We start from the raw sequence: 18,179 nt of genomic DNA, 5'->3' as shown, positions 1-18,179 counted from the left end.
TAAAGTGATTGACTAGTTATTTGATTTTCATAATGAGCTACCTTATCATTTCTGTAAGTGGAAAACCTTCAATAAGTTTTAATTGTACTTACACAAATTTTATTGCACCATTTTTTTAGCAACAAATCTCCTGCATGAAATTAGCTATACCTGCAACTCATTTCAGATTTCTAAATTATACTGATCTTTCACCAATGAATTTAGAGATTAAGGGTTGAAGTGGATCACTTAGTATGGAAAGATAATGAACAGTTGCGAAAGTAGCATATTTTTAAAAAATCCTAATATTGTTCATACTGAAAGACTTTCAAGTGATTTTAAAAAATCAAAAGATAATAAAAAAATCAAAATAAAAGAGAAAATTAAACTTTCTGGCAGATTAGGTTTAAAGACAATTTACATAAATTCATTAATTTTAACTTTGGTAAAAATTACTGAAATTTAATTGAAGAAGAGTAAAATTTTATAAACAAAACATTTAGGAAACAGATGTCCAGTACACTTTTCTAAGATTAAAAAAAATTTAGAATAAAAATTAAAAATAGAAATTCAAGCCCAGCTGAAATTGTTTACAGTGTGGAAAAATAAACTACAAAGATGTATAAAACATGATAGAAAGCCTGGTCGCTACAAGTAGTGAATACGGTATTATTTCTATAGTGCTCAACTGTTTATGAAGTTGTTTGATATGTCGCAAGCGTCCTTTGATCTATATAACCACTGTGAGATGCAGGTAAAGCATGTTTTATTTATTCCCGTGTGATTGGCCAAGAAAATAGGTCTCAAAAAAGTCAAGTGGCTTGGCAAAGTTCACACAGCTAGTAAATTATAGAATTAGAACTAAAATCCATTATTTTAACTCTAAACCCTATGATTCTCGTTTTCCCCAAGACCACTATGTAACCAAAAATAGGCTTCCTCAACTACAGACCTATTTTCCCCAGCATGTCTGGTCTGTAAACTTGTGTGATTCTGAGATGAGAGACTTTGTTACGATTTTCACATGTCAAATGAATTTATTATTATTATATTATATTAGGCTCAAAAATATTTTGAAATGTTGTCTTGTAGTCAATAAAAAGTAAGGTATAATTAAGACTTTTTTCCTGAAAGATCAAAAGACCCTATCAGGAAAAAGGCCAAAATGTATGTTTCATGTAATAAAAAACAATAATGATTCATATTTACCCAATTTATGAAGTATGCCTGGGTAAATTTCACCACTTCTAATGTAACCAACAAGCTGATAGGAATGAGATTATTGAAAAGGATGATGAAGGTCAAGAAATTCAGTCCAAAATTATTAGCACCACCATCTGTTGGGGGAGGTAGGAAGAAAGTCATTTACAGTTTTATATTTTATTTGCATTAACCAGAACTTTAGCGTAACAAGAATTTTCTGTATTATATAGTATATCTAAAAGTGTGGGAGGAACACTGTGCTGATAACATGTTCTTATTCTCAAACACAGTCTTCAAGATAGAATGGCATTATTTGTGTTCAAGATGTTGTGAACCCTTTTAAGAACTGCATAATGGTACTAAAAAGAGAAAGTACTACCACATATTTCAAACCCATTCCAAACATGAAGTTTAGAGATATTAGGGATAGGACTGAGGTAGAATCTCAACCAGGTAGAATCACTTTCACATAAATTTTTAAAAAGCATTTCCAGTTTGAAGGATGTCTTAAAAGCAAACAAACAACAGCAGCAAAACCAACCCAGGTAGCTAAAACAATGTAGGGCTGAACCCTAGGTAAATTCAGCTCTAGGTAAATTATATTCTTCCTCTTCAATAATGTAAGTAGAACAGTTATCCCAGATAAACTGTAAAGTATATGAAGAAACAAAATGATGGTAATCTTAACAATTCTAATGTTGAAATAGCAAACCAATGACTTAAAAAACAAGAACCTTGGAATAGCTAAAAAGCTAAATCAATATAATAAGAAACAACTGAGAAAATGAGTTGTGATATAAAATTTTACTAGAACTTGTTTTCACACACTTGGAAATTAAGTATTTATTGGTTAAGTGCTCATCAAAAGGAAATGTAAACTTACTTCCCAGAAATACTCAGTAAAAAGATAAATGATCCAAGAAGGAAACTACTTAATAGTACTTTCCCTAAGAAAAGTTGACTATTAAAACAGAATTCACTGCAGTCATGAGTTCAAATGAAAGTACATTCAATTTAAACACTTTAAAAACATGTAAAATACTTTTTGGTGCTTTAAATATACTCAGTCTGCTTTCTTTACCAGATAGCTATGTAACCACTTGTGTTAAAATATTTAAAAGAATAAATTAATAAAATTAAAATAATATTAATAAAATAACATTTTATACTATTTTAGAGTACTCACTATATTTTTAAGGATTTTGAAATTTTAGATTGTAACATTTTACTTACTTTTACTGGAAATTGCATTGAAAAATAACGATTAAATGCCCAGTTATCTTGGCAACAAGGTTTTCTTTTTAGAAACAGGAAATTCCAAGATCAGTTGTGAAACAAATACATGTTTTAATGAAAGAAAAAATAAGTACAATAAGCACTTTAATGCTCACAGTTTAGATTGAGATACCAGTCCTTTCCAGAATGCCTTCGATTCCAAATGGCTGAGCCCACAGAACAGACAAGAGACATGGCAATCAAGATACAAAATAATATCAAAATTTGTACATTTGTAATCCGTTCTACATTTGAGAGTTTAAGTGGTGGACTTGTTGAATTCTGTAAAAAGAAACAAAAGATGAGTAATAAGAAATGTGTACAAATGATCTAGTAATGTGTATCTAGTATTTTGGTGAGGATGACAAAGTCAGTCACAATTCAAAACCTACACATGGTTCAACACATGAGAATTATATGGAAAACAATCAGATGTAATAAGCTGTCAAAGGTTAACCACCTCTTTTCCTTCACTGTATCACCCAATCCTTTTTCTACGATGTAAAGCAGTAAGAAAGAAGGAAATAACATTCCTTTTGTAGACATGGTTTTTCCATTGTGGCAGGTAAGATGAACAATGCATTACCTGACTACCTAAGCAAACAGGGTAGACTAAGGCATCTAGCATCTCAGCTCCTGAGGAGAGGCAGAGAAGGTGACCTATGTACCCACAGCCAGAGACCTGGAAATTCCAGACTATGAAGACAACATTTAAAGGATCTCTGGTTTCCAGATTTTTTGGTGGCATTTAGTAATTGTTTTACTAAACACAGCAGCAATCTAAGTAGTGCTGGCTATCAAGAATAACAGAGGCAAGTTTCCTGAGCTGTATTTAATGATAAAAAATGATCTGTGCTAACCACGGCATCCACATGACAGAAACTTAAATGTCAAAAATCAACATAAAATGATGATTTATAGAATTTATAGAATAGTTAGGGGTGGAATCATTAACAGCAGTCCTGCTTGCCTATTGATAACATCTTTGTGCCTTTACAATGTACAAAGTTATCAGCCCTCAAAGCAGATTTTCATTTAGTACCTTAAAACTGAGTTTTCCACACCTACCTAACCACTGAACACTGATGGTATTATAATGTAGAGAAGGAGCATCCACAGGCATGTGTAAATGTTACAAGTGCTAGGATTAAAGCTGATTGAGAATGGCTTAACATAAAAATGCTGTGAAAAACAGTCAACATAATAGTTGACTATTAACAAACAGTTACAAGTTTTTCTTTCAATTTTATAAAAAATAAGAACAAGTTCTAAAATGTGATCATTGAAATAAAATGAAATTATAAGATAAATAATGCAGAGCACTCATCATTACACAGACAACTTTTGTCAATCACTGCAATAGTCAGTAAATGCTGCCAATGGACTGGTATGCAAAATCATTGGGTGTTCACGCATTGGTGATCTCTGGTGGAACGTTCTAGTGTTCTTGCATGGAGTGAGCCATTTCATAGCCCCACTCACTGAAGAATGAGATCTGGATATAGAGTGTGGGGCTCAGGTATCTATGACAGATGATCTGCTAGGTTTAGGACTACAGCACCGAGACCTACAAATAGCATATTTTCAAAAGACCTGGGTCCAAAAGGTTTTCATAGATAAAAATCCCACCTGCATCAGCTTGGTGTCATGTCCAGTGTAGACAACTATTCCATGAACCCACTGTGTATTTCTCAATTGAGCGCCTCGAAGAAGAATCTGATCTGCTCCCAGGGGAACAGTGCTATGACAGATTATGTTGACATTAGAAACGACATTTTCCAAAATGCTTAAGAATTCTACAGCCACTATATAGTTCCAAGAAAGGTCCTGTTATGAAAATAACCCTTCTTACATTTTACTTTTTTTCTAGAAAAGAAGTAATTTTCCTACCAATAAGAATAATCTTCTTACACAAGGACAGCTGGAGAGAAGCATTTCAGTTGCTTCTTCTTACCACCAAAGCAGCCATTTCCTACAACTTCATTATCCAAGACAGTAAGCAACAGTATGGAATTCAGAGGCTCATTCTCAAACCTGTTGAAGACTTTTCCTGATTTAGCAAGTCCACTTAGGTTTCTGAGATATTTGAAAGTAGTGAGATTAGGGGATCTGTTCTCCCTCCTCCACCTTCCTTTAAATTAAAAATAGCTTTGTGCACAATAAAGGTTCAAAAAAATACACAAGGTAAGATAAATACACAGATCTCATCATATACTTGCACTGCCATCCCTGCCCTCCAGAGATTAAGTCTCTGTATTAAAATCTCTAGGACATTCATTTACTGTATTTGAAGATCAGTCTTGCAAGAACTGTGAATAAAATCGTAAGCACCTAAAAGTCTTAAACACTCCTCTGAAATGACAGCAAATTGAGGCTCTCCATTCCATATGACTTAAACTACATCTTTCATGAATAAGGGTCAAGCGGGGTCTTTTGTGGGTTTTTTGCAAGACTACCCACTATGGTAGGCTGTGGGTTGATACAACCTCTCATAGAGCTATCAGAAGGCTACAAGCTATTGCAAATATAGTAGGATTCTTAATGGAAACGTACTACATAAAATTTAATGGCTCAGAGATTCCTATCACTACTGCTTTATTGTACTGATTAAAAAAAGCAAAAAAAAAAAAAGTCAAATATAAATAAAAATTCATAAAATAAAAATTCCAGAAAAAGGAAGAGGCAATTCCCCCAAGAAAAGTCTCCAGAAACACAGAATTTATTTGTCAGAGGACACAAATAGAGACTGAAGCTTTCATTTCTGGTGGATTTTTATAATCCAGTAGGTGTCTAAGGCTAGTAGTAGTTTGGGCCTGGGACCTTCTTTTAGGAACTACACAAATGTCACTGGCTCAGATGAAATCAATCTAGATAGATGGGTAATGACAGCACCTGAAGCCTTCTACTTAAGTAAGTAAATTCTTAGGAATTAGTGTATTTCAATTTAGTCAAAGAACACAGCAACTATACCTCTCATTCTTCATGTACAACAACATGCCTTTCAGACCCATCTTAAGATCTGGGGTGCACTTCAGGGGTGGGAGGAGTCCTCAGGCCTAAAGCAGGTTTCCAAGAAGTTCTTGGGAAGCTGCTGGATTATGCTCTGGGGCACATATGTGCCAACTGTTTCTCACATATCCAATGGGGTATAACATGGCAACTGGCACCTCAGCATTTGTGGTGTGCATTGATCGGAATTAGCTACAAACTCTTCAAAAGAAAAAAGTGCTTTTCAATTACAAGGACTCAACAAGAATCAGTTATTAGTTTTTCATCAGAGCTGGAATTCCAAAGTCTCTGGCATTAGACAATGACCCTCATCCTTAATGGCATCAAACTACATTCATTCTAAACTAAGGGGCTCTAAGAGCGCTGGGTAATCACTGTAAAAGTCAAATGTGCTACAGGCACAAAGATATTGAAAACCTGTTTCCACCTTTCATGTAAATTGAAGCATATTATATAAATGCTATCTGTACCCCAAATCTTGGCACCATCATACAAAGTTTCTCCTTCACTGTGTGGATGTGCTTGGCATCGATTTGCTGGGGAACTGATAAGAAATGGAAGCTGGCCAGTTAGGAACGTCAGGCTACAGAAACACATTACTTGTATAAATGTCCAAATCTATCTTAGTCTATGTTCATGGAAAGATCACTCTGAAAAATTTAGAACAATATATAATTACTTCAAAAATTACAGGAAAACTTTTGGTGGATCTGAATGAGGATGACAGTTCAGGGTACTCAAGTGTCCTTTAGAATTCAAATACTGTAATAATGGAATTACAAAACACTGAAAGCACTGATAATCTCTTAAGCTGGCGGCATGAGCTAGTGCGCTTAGCTGCATTTAGTTGGCCACTACAAATGCCTAGTAGGAAAGGAGAAGGGAACCAGAGGAGACCCCACCCTTCCTGCCAAGTTCTGCCCCATTTCTTTGCTCCCCTTTGTAACAGAACTCCTTGAAAAAGTTGTCTATTTTTCAACTCTTCTTCTGTTATCTCAAACCCACTCTCATGAGGCTCTGCCTGTCCTAATAGAGTTCAAGGATCTCTCCTTGCTAGATCCAACTGTTAATTCTCAGACTCACTGTATTTGACTTCATGGTACTTGACCATAAGCAACATGTGATCCACTTTAGTCACTCCTTCTGCCTTGGTACGGTTTCTTCACTCTCTCGGTTTCCATGCTACCAACTTGATCTCAGTCTGTTTTGCTGGTAACTCCTCTCTTTCCAACCTTAATGCTGGCGAGTCTTAGGACAGCCCTCTCCACTTTTCTAACTATACCCTTTCACCCTTGGTGATGGCTTTAAATATCTATACCAACTACTTCCAAATTTATCTCATGAACCCGGACCTCTATCACAAATTCCAGGCTTATATGTTTAACTGCCTCCTGACGTCCCTGTTTGGACATCACAAACTTATTAAGTCGCAAACTGAACTGCTGACATTGCCCCTTGAAACACTCCAGTGGATCCCCATTTCACTCGGAATAACACCCTTACAATGGCCTACAAAGCCTTGCGTGGTCTGGCCCACTATTCTCTCTTAGCCCTTCTTCTACTACCCTCTTCCTTGGTCGTTCCACTCCAAACACACTGGCATCTCTGCTGTTCCATAATTACTCCAGGCACTTTCCCACTTTCAGATGATGTAACCATACAGCTAATAATTTGCACTGTCTATCCCTTCTGTCTAGAATCTTCTCCCTCCAGATATTCAAATGGCTGACTTCCTCATCTCCTACTCACCTTTGCTCAAATATTACCTTCTCAATGAAGCAACATTTACCTTCTGCAACCTCACTAACTAAAAGTGATTCCCTCCCAAGAACTCCCAATCTCTTTTATCCTGGGCCATTTTTTCCAAAGCATTTATCACTTTCTAACATGGTATAAAATTTTTTATTTGTCATTTTATTGTTTGTCTGTTTGCCCTTCCCTTACTGCAAGAAAGTTAGTTCTCAAGGTCAGGCAGATTTGTCTGCTTTGTCCATTGCTGTCTCCTTATCATCTGCAACTGGCCTGGCCTGCTGGGTACAGGTTGAATGGATGATGGAAGAGGCAGGAAACAGGAGGGGAGTGGAGGGGAGGGGAGGGGAGGGAAGGGAAAGAGGTAGGAAGCAGGTATAAAAGATGACTATAGATAACATGGCCTAGAAAAGAGCATATGCAATTACACAGAGAAGACAAGAAATTATCCAGCAAATTAACCCCTGTGGTAGAGTCTGAACTCCTTGAGGCATCTAGAGATTACAAGAAAGCACCCGGGCCATGGAGACTGACAGTTAAGCCTATAAGATAAGTATTCTGGCCAAAGAAGAAACCACTAAACAATGCGCCAGAAGCTTGGCATATCCGTGAAAATACCCAACTCCTAGGCTGGCAGGAACCCTGGGGAAGTCTTCAGCTATACCATGTGTACAGGGTTAAGAGCATTTTCACAAAAGAACTCTGGGTAGAATACAGGAATGCTTAAGAAAAAGGGTTTGGGTTATCAAACTTAGAGTACAAGAAAATATGTACCTAGGTCAGCAATACCCTGCAACACAGTGACTTCCGTGTTTTTATGAAAACTGATTTTACATACCTGTGTCCATCAAGCCTTATGTTTCCAACAAAATCGTAGAGATGTCGGTTTGGACTTTCACACTCAATTCTGCCAGAAATTCTCATCAAACTGTCAATGTCTTTTATATCTGATGTTGCTGGTAAGCCCTGTTTAGAAATTTTGAAATAAGCAAAGAAAATATTAAATAAGTTGTATGTGGGAGGGAGCAGGGAATTCTGAATTCATCCACGCCTTAAGATCTAAGAGATCCCACAGTTTTATAAGCAATTATCCCCCCCCCCCCCGTTGTCAAATCGAAATTAGGGGATACCTTCCTCTCTACTTGAACATATATGTTTTTAGCAGAACAGGGCAGCTTTTGTGAAAACTCTAAAATATCTTAAAGAGATTATAAACTAGCCTGCAAGATATTTTGAAATAAGTCCTCAAAGAACTGTTTGCTTCCAAAAATAAAACTAATATTTAGCATTATACAGTCTAAATCTGTCTGCTGAATCTCAAAAAGGGAATGCAAAATAACTAGAATCTATACCCAAAGACAGTAGTTATGTTTTTGTTCTTTTAGTTCACTGAGAAGGAAAACTCCAAAACAGTTCCTCCCTCTGGCCACCTACAACTGGCTGGAACTGAGCAGCCCTCACTTCCTGTGGCAGGTTGAGTTCAGGTGCTGTGAGGACGACCTGCTTCTACCACAACCCAACCTTCCCACGTGTCATTTTCACTATTTGTCTAGAACCCAAGAGAATACATTTTTTTAATGTCTCTTTTAAAACTTTAAAAACCTTACAGTGACTTTCTATTAGGAGGGGTATGAGACATAAATATAGAAATCTAACCAATTCCCTGAGATTAGTGAGAATTTTAGAACAGCAATGGAAACTGTGTCTTTTCCATATGGCAAAGCCAAATAATATGGACCAGGAGAACAGAAAAATAAATAAGCTAACACACGTGAAAGCACTTAGAGCTACTAATGCTATCATCAGAGTGTTGGCTATAACAGAAAATGTTAAAAATATTACAAAATAGTATCTATATGATGGACATTTAATTAGGCAAGTAAAACTGAATTTTCCATAATATTTAACTATTTCAGTTTATAAAACCACTTCATTGTGGCTCAATGAGAAAATATTTGCAAGTAGACAGAACTGCCTCAACTCAAGACAATAATACTAAGAAATAAAGCTATAGGGGTTCAGAATGAGCCTCCTCAAAACATGTCACTTTTGCATGAGGATTATTTTGAGCTAAAGGCAATAGAGATCCTGAGGGTTCAAGAGAAACTACTGTCCTTCCCTTAACTACCTAGAAGAATTTAAATTGGGGATTTTTCCCAGAGAAAAGTTATTACCAGAGATAAATTTTATTTAAGTGGACCCATCCATCTGGCAGGGCAAACATCTAATTACCAAACATCTGCTCTTCTTATCATCCTATGAATGACCCTCCTGTCCTTGGAAGCCCCAGGACCCTTATCCCATTCCTTCCTCAGAATGGCATGTATACCTCATTCTACCTTTCTGTTTCTGAGCCTCTCATGTATGTGGGGTTCCTGTATGTATGAAATTAAATTTGATTTTCTCCTGTTAATATGTCTCATGTCAATTTAATTCTTAGACCAGCCCGAAGAATGTAGAAGGGTAGAGGGAAGTTTTCTTCCTCCCCAGCAAAGCTCTCAATTCCATGTAAGAGAACAGCAATAATTATATAAACCTATATTAGATCTTACCTGTCTAATTTTCAAGTTTGTTTCACCATCTAAGTTGGATGTTTCAATGTAGCACATGGCCTGGGGCTCACTGTTTTTCAAAATTGAAAAGCACAAAGATTTAGTGGGGGAAAGAAAGCATACTAATAACTTATTTAAATGTTCAGACTCACTGAAGCCTTTCATTCTAAACAAAGGTTGAGTCGCCTAGTTTCTTGATGTCTTTCATTCTAACCACAAAATGCTGTGAGGCAGACCCCATGCATGAAAACTCATGGATCAGATGTGAAGCCAGAAGGACCCCAAAGCAACTTCCTGACAATTAGTACTGATCTTTAAGATCATGTAAATAGATTTGTCACATTTTACTTAAATTGTTCATCATATAGACACAACACAGACTGTATCCGAAATGTAAAGCAGTTTTGTGTCCATATATATCTTTAGCTCAAAAATATCAAGTGAGATTTCATGCTCATAGCCCACATGTAAATTGATTAAGTGGTGGATTAGAAAATTCCAGATTATTGCTTCTATAAACTTGCATTTACATGTTCAGATTGTATTGCATTGCATCTTTAGAAAAGATGAATAGGATCGTATGAACCATAATATTTAAATTTTAAGGCTACTTTAAAAAACCTGTATGAACAGATTTTACAATGAAAGTGGATATACACTTTCTTCCTCCTATTTTTTCTGTTTTATTTCTTAAAGTTGCTTCAGAGATTTGCATGGCAGCAAAAGCTAAAACTAAAATTAGCCAACTTGGCTATGTGGCTCCTTGACCTGAACCTAGGAGATACATTCTATGGGTCCCCACCAGCGTGTTTTAGTCAAGTTTGGTACACAATGACTGGTATAAGGGGCCCATGCTCTCCAGTTTTATCACAGGTACACACCCGTGACTGTCGTATAACCTGACCCTTCACATGCTGACTTTGCTTGCTCAGCAGTTATAGACAGGTGAGTTTGCAGCCCAACTGTATAATTGACCCTCAGCTATAAGGAAAACCATTTTGAAGTTAAACTAACCTTATTAGCACTTGCTTATATAAAAAGCCCAATTAATTAACATCCTATAAATAATTATGAATGTAATTTCTCATAAGCATGGGTACTCACAGTTAGAAATTTCTAAGTCACAAACACCTGGAATTTTCTAATCAACTTCCAATTTGTACATGTGTAAAGCAAACGATTCTGAGTTTCAGAAATGAGCACACAGCTTAGTTTTATGGCTTGAAGACTTGTGAAAAGTACTGAAACACATGGTCATTAATCAAGTATTTTACAGATTCATTTTAAAGTAACTTTGCAAGTTCTTTAATTTTTCTCTATGGGCTTTTTTTGTCTTCCATAAAGGCTGATACTTTTTCCCAACCAAGTTTTGGGAAAACAAGTTTTTCAATATTTATATTTTCACTCTATCAATTAAATAAGGTTTAATTTTTTATTACTGTCATGATAGTAATTTGGTTTTGGCAATTGCTCCCAATTTGTAATTTACTTACGTATACATTAGAAATAAAAATGGTTTATAAAACCATTATAAAACACATCTGATAATACAGAAGCATGATGACAAACAAATGTTAAATGAACAATGCCAATTCCATATTTTGACAGTGAAATGCATTAAATTTCTACTGCTCAATATAACCAAGGCCATTCTCATATCAAAATAAGACTAACGTTCTAATTCTATCTTCCCCCCCCCCCCCCAAAATAAGGTCCTAGAAAAGGACCTTAAGTGGCTAGGAAGTTAGAAAGTTAAATAGCTGGCTTCTATTTGAAGTGGTGCAAATAAAATATACATCCAAATTCAGAACTTTCTTAATCTCTTAAGACAACTGTTACTGAAGCAGTTCTTGACAATGCTATGAAAAGGCAGCAAGAAGTCTCAGACAAGGAATCATGCTAGGTAATAATTATTTCAGCAAATTATGATGACATTCAAGACACAAACTAGAGAAGGGCAAAGCAGGCTTTTTGATTAGTAAGTGGAAAAATGAAACAAGATGCATATCACAATACAGACACTAGTAGACAGCTGAAATATATCCGAGTAACGTGCATTTTGTCACTAGTTACAAGTGGGATAAAAACTGATCCCAAAGCATGCGGTACCAAATGTACAACATCCAGCTTTGTGCAGGGGGTCCTCTGTAAACCCTATACAAGCCCAAATTATAGCATAACTGCTGAAGGGATTCAATTGAACTCATAGAAAATTTCAAATTTAAGACATGTTTAAAATTGTAAAAATTTCTCGATAACTGTCTTTCACGTAAATCTTAACATTGTGCAAAACAATATCCTGGAGAGGTAATAAATTAAGCCTTAGCATTTAGGCAAGTTATTAAATATGAATATATCGTAATGATGCATAGGCAATTACAATCTACCTTTACTGGCATGCCTCAAGGACTCCGACTCCTATTGATAACAACAGGAGCTGAATTTGCCCACTTGAGGGAGGAACGTAAATCAACAATGTATTCAAAAAAGGCCTTTGAAACATCCATCACCAAGAAGTATAAAATGTTTGTGTTTTAACGGAAGAGATACAGAGCTCAACCACCTCTGGGTGCAAACTGTTTTCTGGTGTAGGGTGAGGATCCTCATACACACATCCTGTACAACTCAGTGGTTCTAACCTTGAGGACAAGCTGATGAGATCTGCTGGGAGATGTTCCCCATTGGTCACTTTCACTATTTCCCCTACTGCCACCTACAGGTCCCAGTTCAAAATAATTAAAACGGAAAAAAATGAATAACAGAAAAACAAACAAACAAATGGACAAAAGAGACAGAAAGTTTGAAATTATTATAGAAAATAATACATGTTAATAATAATGTCTAATGCCAATTTTTTCAAAACTCATTTTGATCAGGTCTAAAGGCACAAGAAAACAGAATATTTAAGGATCATTTATTTGCTTTTAAGCCCAATTTTCAATTTTTAATGCAGAAGCTTCTGAGTTCTAAAATTTTACTCACAAGCATATCTTAGCAAATTAAATAAAAACATATTTTTCTATAGAGAGCTACTTTATCTTACAGATTTTCCTTTCTCCAATTCCTCACTCTCTTGCCATCTCTTACATGTCCACTCCTACCCAAGAAGAAAAGAAATAATGATGGAAACTATTCTTAGGCTTTTGAGAAACGAAGTATACTATATTATTTCTCCCCCTACACCCACTCTAAAAAAAAATCTTTGTTAAAGTTTCCTGATTCCAAAACATTTTCAAAGTTAATTGCATAAATATCTTAATAAATTTAATGTAAAGCTGCAAAGGCATGGATTTTGGGAAGTTAGAAGTCATAACTGCAGCCTTTTGAATTATTTAATAATAAATAAAGTCTTGGTAATGAATTGTTTTGGGAGGCTAAGCCTTTGAATCCAGGAGAAAATTTTCAGGGAAGGTATGAAACAGACATGCCAGGAACCTGTTTGGAATTGAATTAGTAGCTTGAGTTCTTTTACTGTATTTTATACTTTCTAAACCCATATATGTATTTTTTGTTATATGGTAAAATTTCAGTTTCTTCATTTCAAAATGAAAATCAATGAAACACAGTAACTTTCAACCATGTTCATGCTTTAATTTCAAACTACTTCAAAGAACATGCAATATTAGCAATTAATAATTTTTAAAAAATCAGAAATTAAAATATCATAAACTGTTGTTTATGCTTTTTGCATTTAGCATGGTGCTCACTTGCAGGTGAAAATCACCATGCCCTTATTTTGATAGTGGACAGTGTAGTATATTGAAGATACTAGATTAGAAGTTAGGTATTCCGACCCTGACCTAGTCACTGGCTAAAGTGAAATGACTAAAAATAAGACTTAAAGTCAAAATTCCTCTTTCTGTTAAATGATGGCAGAAGCTTCTACCTACTTCTTAAGGCTAATGTAAGTTCAAAAGAGCCAAGTAATGCAAAAACCTTTTGAGAAAAAAAAAATTTTAAAAACCAACAAAAAACCCCCTGAAAGGTGGTAGTTTTGCCACTTGGATAGAAATATTTAACAGCACAAGCTTTATACTTTACTTTGATTCTATTATAACAAAAAGCAATGAATCAGATAATATTTTTAATTTTTAAATGATTATTTTAATCATCTTTGAAGAAGTTAATCATGGTGGATGCTATATTAATATACAGAAACTATTCTCATCTACCATTATTGACAGTCACCAGTAAATGTTTTTAATGCTGAGAAAATAAATCCTGTAAAAATGTTCTAGAGTTTAAGAAATACAAGCACAGAGCTTATTGGGAGTCTGGATTGGACACAGGCAGATAAAAAATATTTTGAAAACTTTCAACTTAGAGTTAAATATAAAGTCAAGGCAGTATAGCCAATTATCTTCATATTTTTGAGCATAAAAAATGAAAATTATAATTAATGTTTCAGCATATGATGGTCTTTATGGTAAGTTACGTCTCTATGAAGAGTTTAATCAGAAAAATATCAATAGTTTCTAAAATTGCTGGAATGCTTTACTATCCTTTTGAACTTTGTTATATGACATTCAGATGGTCCCTCATCCATTAAATTTATCAAACTTTTACTTAGTATCACCAAGTGTACATCATTCTGTTGGTTAGCCATTCTTAAAACTTAAATGAAAGATGATCAATTTAAACAGAAAGGAGAATCAGGGAATATCAGAGTTTGATCATTTAATCCATCTTCCTCACTTTAAAAGATGTGAACTCAAAGGCCTGAGAGATTAAGTATTTCGTTCAAAATCACTACGCCAGGATAAGAACCCTGGCGTTTGCCTCTTAAGCAAAGCTTGCTAGGACCTGAAACAATGACAGTAAGTTCACTGTTGACTCATTCTCACAGGGACCGTTACCTTCACCCTTCAGTTTTAGAAACTTGCCCTGATAAAGCTAGAAGCAAAGGGAACTAATAGCAGAAAGGTTGGTTTAAAAACCAACTTATTAACTTTAATCTTTCTGGGGAAAAAACCCTATAAGTAAGTGGCACCAAAAGCTCCCAACTATAAAATATGAAAATATAACTACCTGTAGTTACTTCAACTGCCTGTAGACTTACTTCTATAAATATCTGGCGAACTCTTAATTGCTCAATTAAGTTTCACTAACTTGTCATAAATTCAATCAGTTTAAATAATGACCTGATCAAACAGATTTTGAAAAAAGGACACGTTCATATTTATATGTGGATTTTACAAATAAAACTGTCCAAGGAAATGGTGATAAACAACCTCTAAAATAGTAAAAACATTTTTCTTAATTTATATTAGGACTAGTTTTACAGTTTTTAAACCTAAAACCATTTGAAAGTCACATTCTTTAAAGTGTAACAGTGCCATATGTTCTGAATACTAATTCATGACTATCTTAAATATGAGCAAAACAAAAATTATCTAAATTCAGTAATGGAAAGAACTTAAAAGAGCAAAGTGCTTTAATTTTTTTGTTGGAAGAGTACAATATTTCAAAAGATATGATGATAAAAAAGAAATCATTTATCCATTTTCTTTTACCAATGCACCATAAAGATTGAGAAACGTGGAGGGATACACGAATGCATCATAAAGGAATTTATCATGAACAACGATTGCAAGATAAAATCAACAGAACCCAATCCATGTATTATATAAAATAAATGATAGGAAATCTTACAAGAGTTAGTAGTCTACACAAACAGATATGGATACATCCACAGGGAGAGTAGACTCTTAACTGTAATTATAATTTCTGAATTATAAAGTATAGTACCTATCACTTATTCTATATGGCAAACATGAAAAGGTCCTTTAAATCCAATCAATTTTTAACATTTAATTCAAAATCATTAGAGAGGTTTAAAATTCTTCGTTTATTCCTTATTTCCTTGGATAAATCACAAGGTCAATGCAGGGTAGAGAAACCATCCTCTACACTGTTTGAGCATCAGTAGGTATCTCTACCTTGATGAGAGAAGTACAGTGTCAGCAGGTATATACTCTTTGCCTTTTATTATAACTATATCTCCAACATTTACCTGAAAGAAAACTGGGAATCGGTTAATTATCTGCATTGAAAATAGTTACAAATATACAACCCATTGTATTTAAGCATAGAATACAGTAAAAATGGTTATTGGTAAACAAGAACCACTTATCTTCACAAAATGGCATAAAATTATTTAGGAGTGAGGCCAAGGATGGGGCAATCCTTCAAAAAACAAACACTGTATCTTTATTGTACCGGCTATATAACTTAGCTTAATAAAAATAAAATTTATCCATTCTGTCCACTTAATTGGCATCTCATCTTCTCATTATTCTCTCCCTATGACATAAAAATAAAAAGGAGGAATTTACCAAATGAAATTTTCACCTTGTTTAAGGAAATCTCAGAACTACTGGAAAGACTATCATATATATATATATGATACTACTCCTCAGATGACCTTAGTTATAATTCATAATTTAGAGAGGAAGAAAATGAGTCGTAGATTCTAAGTTATTTCCCAAGATCACAGAGGAAGAGCTTAGACTCAAATCCACATCTGACTGTCTGCAAAGCCTGATTTTGCATAAGCAAATATAATGAAACGATCACTGTATTTTAAATTAAAAAAAAAAAAACCAGCTTAGTCTCTTTCTCATTTTATTACCTGTTAGCATTTTTGTGAGCATGGTCTGAAGACAAATTAAAGATAAACTATGTCCAGAAACTTAGAAGTAATTTAAGGGATAGGTTTGTCACAGAGCTTTTGGCAAACTAGTTAACAAGTTGGCTTGCTGACCAAGTTCAGCAAGTTACACTGATGGCCACACTCTCATTATATTATGAAAGTTGCCCTCACTTTTAGTAGCCAAATGAACCTAAAAGCACGTTTTAATAATTAATCAGGAAAAGAAAAGCCCTTTTTGGGGGGGGAGCTTAAAGCCTTTTTGTTCTCTCCCCTCCCTAATTTTCCTTGAACCCCAAAATAACACTTTACTTGGGGGGGAGGGGTGGGAGAGAATGATGTCTTCAGTGGGAATCACAGTATGAGACAGCCCACTGTGGTTTACTTATATACTGGGGGAGGAACAGGTTAGGCAAGGTTGGAGGGGACCTTCTCATCTATGGTATGTATGCTGCTTATCCAGGTAGGGAAACTCTGAATGCCTTGATTTGAAAGAGATTTATTTCAGATGAAATCTGGATTATCTGAAATTGACAAATTGTCAGGGATCTTGGAATCGAACACCCCCTTCCTCAAAAAAGGGCAAACTGGGAAAATAAAAAAACAGCGAGTGTAGGTATAAACTAGCCCTTACAATAATGTGTTGTGGTAGTATTCTGATAGCACCCACTGAAAGCAAGATAAAAAGAACAAAGTTCTCTGCAGCCAGAGCACTTAGAGAGAATGCTACCCAGGTTACCATTTAATTGCTCCTTGATCACCTCCTGTGTATTAAGGTTTGCTCTCCAATCAGACTGTATGCTTTATAAAATCAGGATCATATTTGTCTATATTACAGTGTTAGGGATTTTCATAAGTCTGTTAAGAGTCTAATTGTACAGTTTTCCAACATTTTATTCATTGTAAGACAAAAGAAAGCCTTACGGTTATTAAACTGAAGACTAAAAGAAAATATTAGCCTCTTATATGGTCTTAACGGGTTCCCCCAGTGGCTTCAGAAAACCAAGGGCTCACTGAACGCTAAAGTTGTTCTCACAGCACTGCGAGGAGAGCAGGGAACTTACCCCCTCCTTCTGATGCCTATGTTTTAGCTCACTTTCTCAAACATCTCTTTCTTTTTGGGTTCTGAGCTCCTAACGTGGCATTCATTCCCGTTTCCAGCCTGGTGTGTGCGTGGGAACAGACAAGAGAAAGTCAAGATGGCAAAAATTCTTCGACCACGTGTTCTAGTTGGAGAAGCAGTTTTAGTCCCCAAAACACTGAAGTTAAAAAAATATTTAGGGCTTCAGCTCACTACCTCGAGCCTTCTGAAGTCATTGACATTAGTAATTACAATTGAGGATTATGAAAAAGGGTAAGCTTATTAAGCTGTAACAGAATGACTGAAAATCTGCTTTGTCCAATTGCAGGCCCCAGCACATTTATTTATATTTTTACTGAGGAATTTTTGTAGATGTGAATTCTTAATCCAGAGAAATTTATTTCATGGTGGAAACTTCATGCATTAAAGCAGCTATATAGAGTGACTTTTACACATGCAGGCAGCCCACCACTCCATGTTTTTCTACAAAACCAGAAAAATGTGTCGATTCTAAGATTCTTCACCTAAATTCTATCCTAAGCAACTATCTCAAAAACATATGAACAGTCTCAGCTGCATCTCAATCTTAAGAACTGATCTTTGTGGTAATGAAGACAGCTGTTTACTTTCAAGAGTGGGGACGCAATGCCTTGTATAGGGCCTTTTTTTTTCATTTTTATTG

At 35.2% G+C, this 18,179-nt stretch overlaps 1 protein-coding gene across 6 annotated transcripts in view; it reads right to left on the bottom strand.

Annotated features, from left to right (window-relative positions):
- ATP8A1 (ATPase phospholipid transporting 8A1) overlaps positions 1–18,179 on the bottom strand; it is a 236,182-nt gene that overhangs the window by 155,777 nt on the left and 62,226 nt on the right. For 2 of the 6 annotated variants that reach the window (XM_036852631.1, XM_036852633.1), the window contains exons 7-12: positions 15,707–15,780; positions 9,768–9,837; positions 8,054–8,181; positions 4,087–4,198; positions 2,574–2,739; positions 1,189–1,316 (exon numbers count right to left, since the gene is read on the bottom strand). In XM_036852631.1, coding sequence (XP_036708526.1) covers positions 1,189–1,316; positions 2,574–2,739; positions 4,087–4,198; positions 8,054–8,181; positions 9,768–9,837; positions 15,707–15,780 — 678 coding nt within the window. Of the gene's footprint in view, positions 1–1,188; positions 1,317–2,573; positions 2,740–4,086; positions 4,199–8,053; positions 8,182–9,767; positions 9,838–12,406; positions 12,481–15,706; positions 15,781–18,179 lie in introns of those variants that run through there. The other 4 variants (XM_036852630.1, XM_036852634.1, XM_036852635.1 and 1 more) reach the window with 3 other exon arrangements.

Source organism: Balaenoptera musculus, chromosome 5 (assembly GCF_009873245.2).
Source record: "Balaenoptera musculus isolate JJ_BM4_2016_0621 chromosome 5, mBalMus1.pri.v3, whole genome shotgun sequence".
Classification (NCBI taxonomy): Eukaryota; Metazoa; Chordata; class Mammalia; order Artiodactyla; family Balaenopteridae; genus Balaenoptera; species Balaenoptera musculus.
This window is presented reverse-complemented; position numbering and strand designations above follow the sequence as displayed.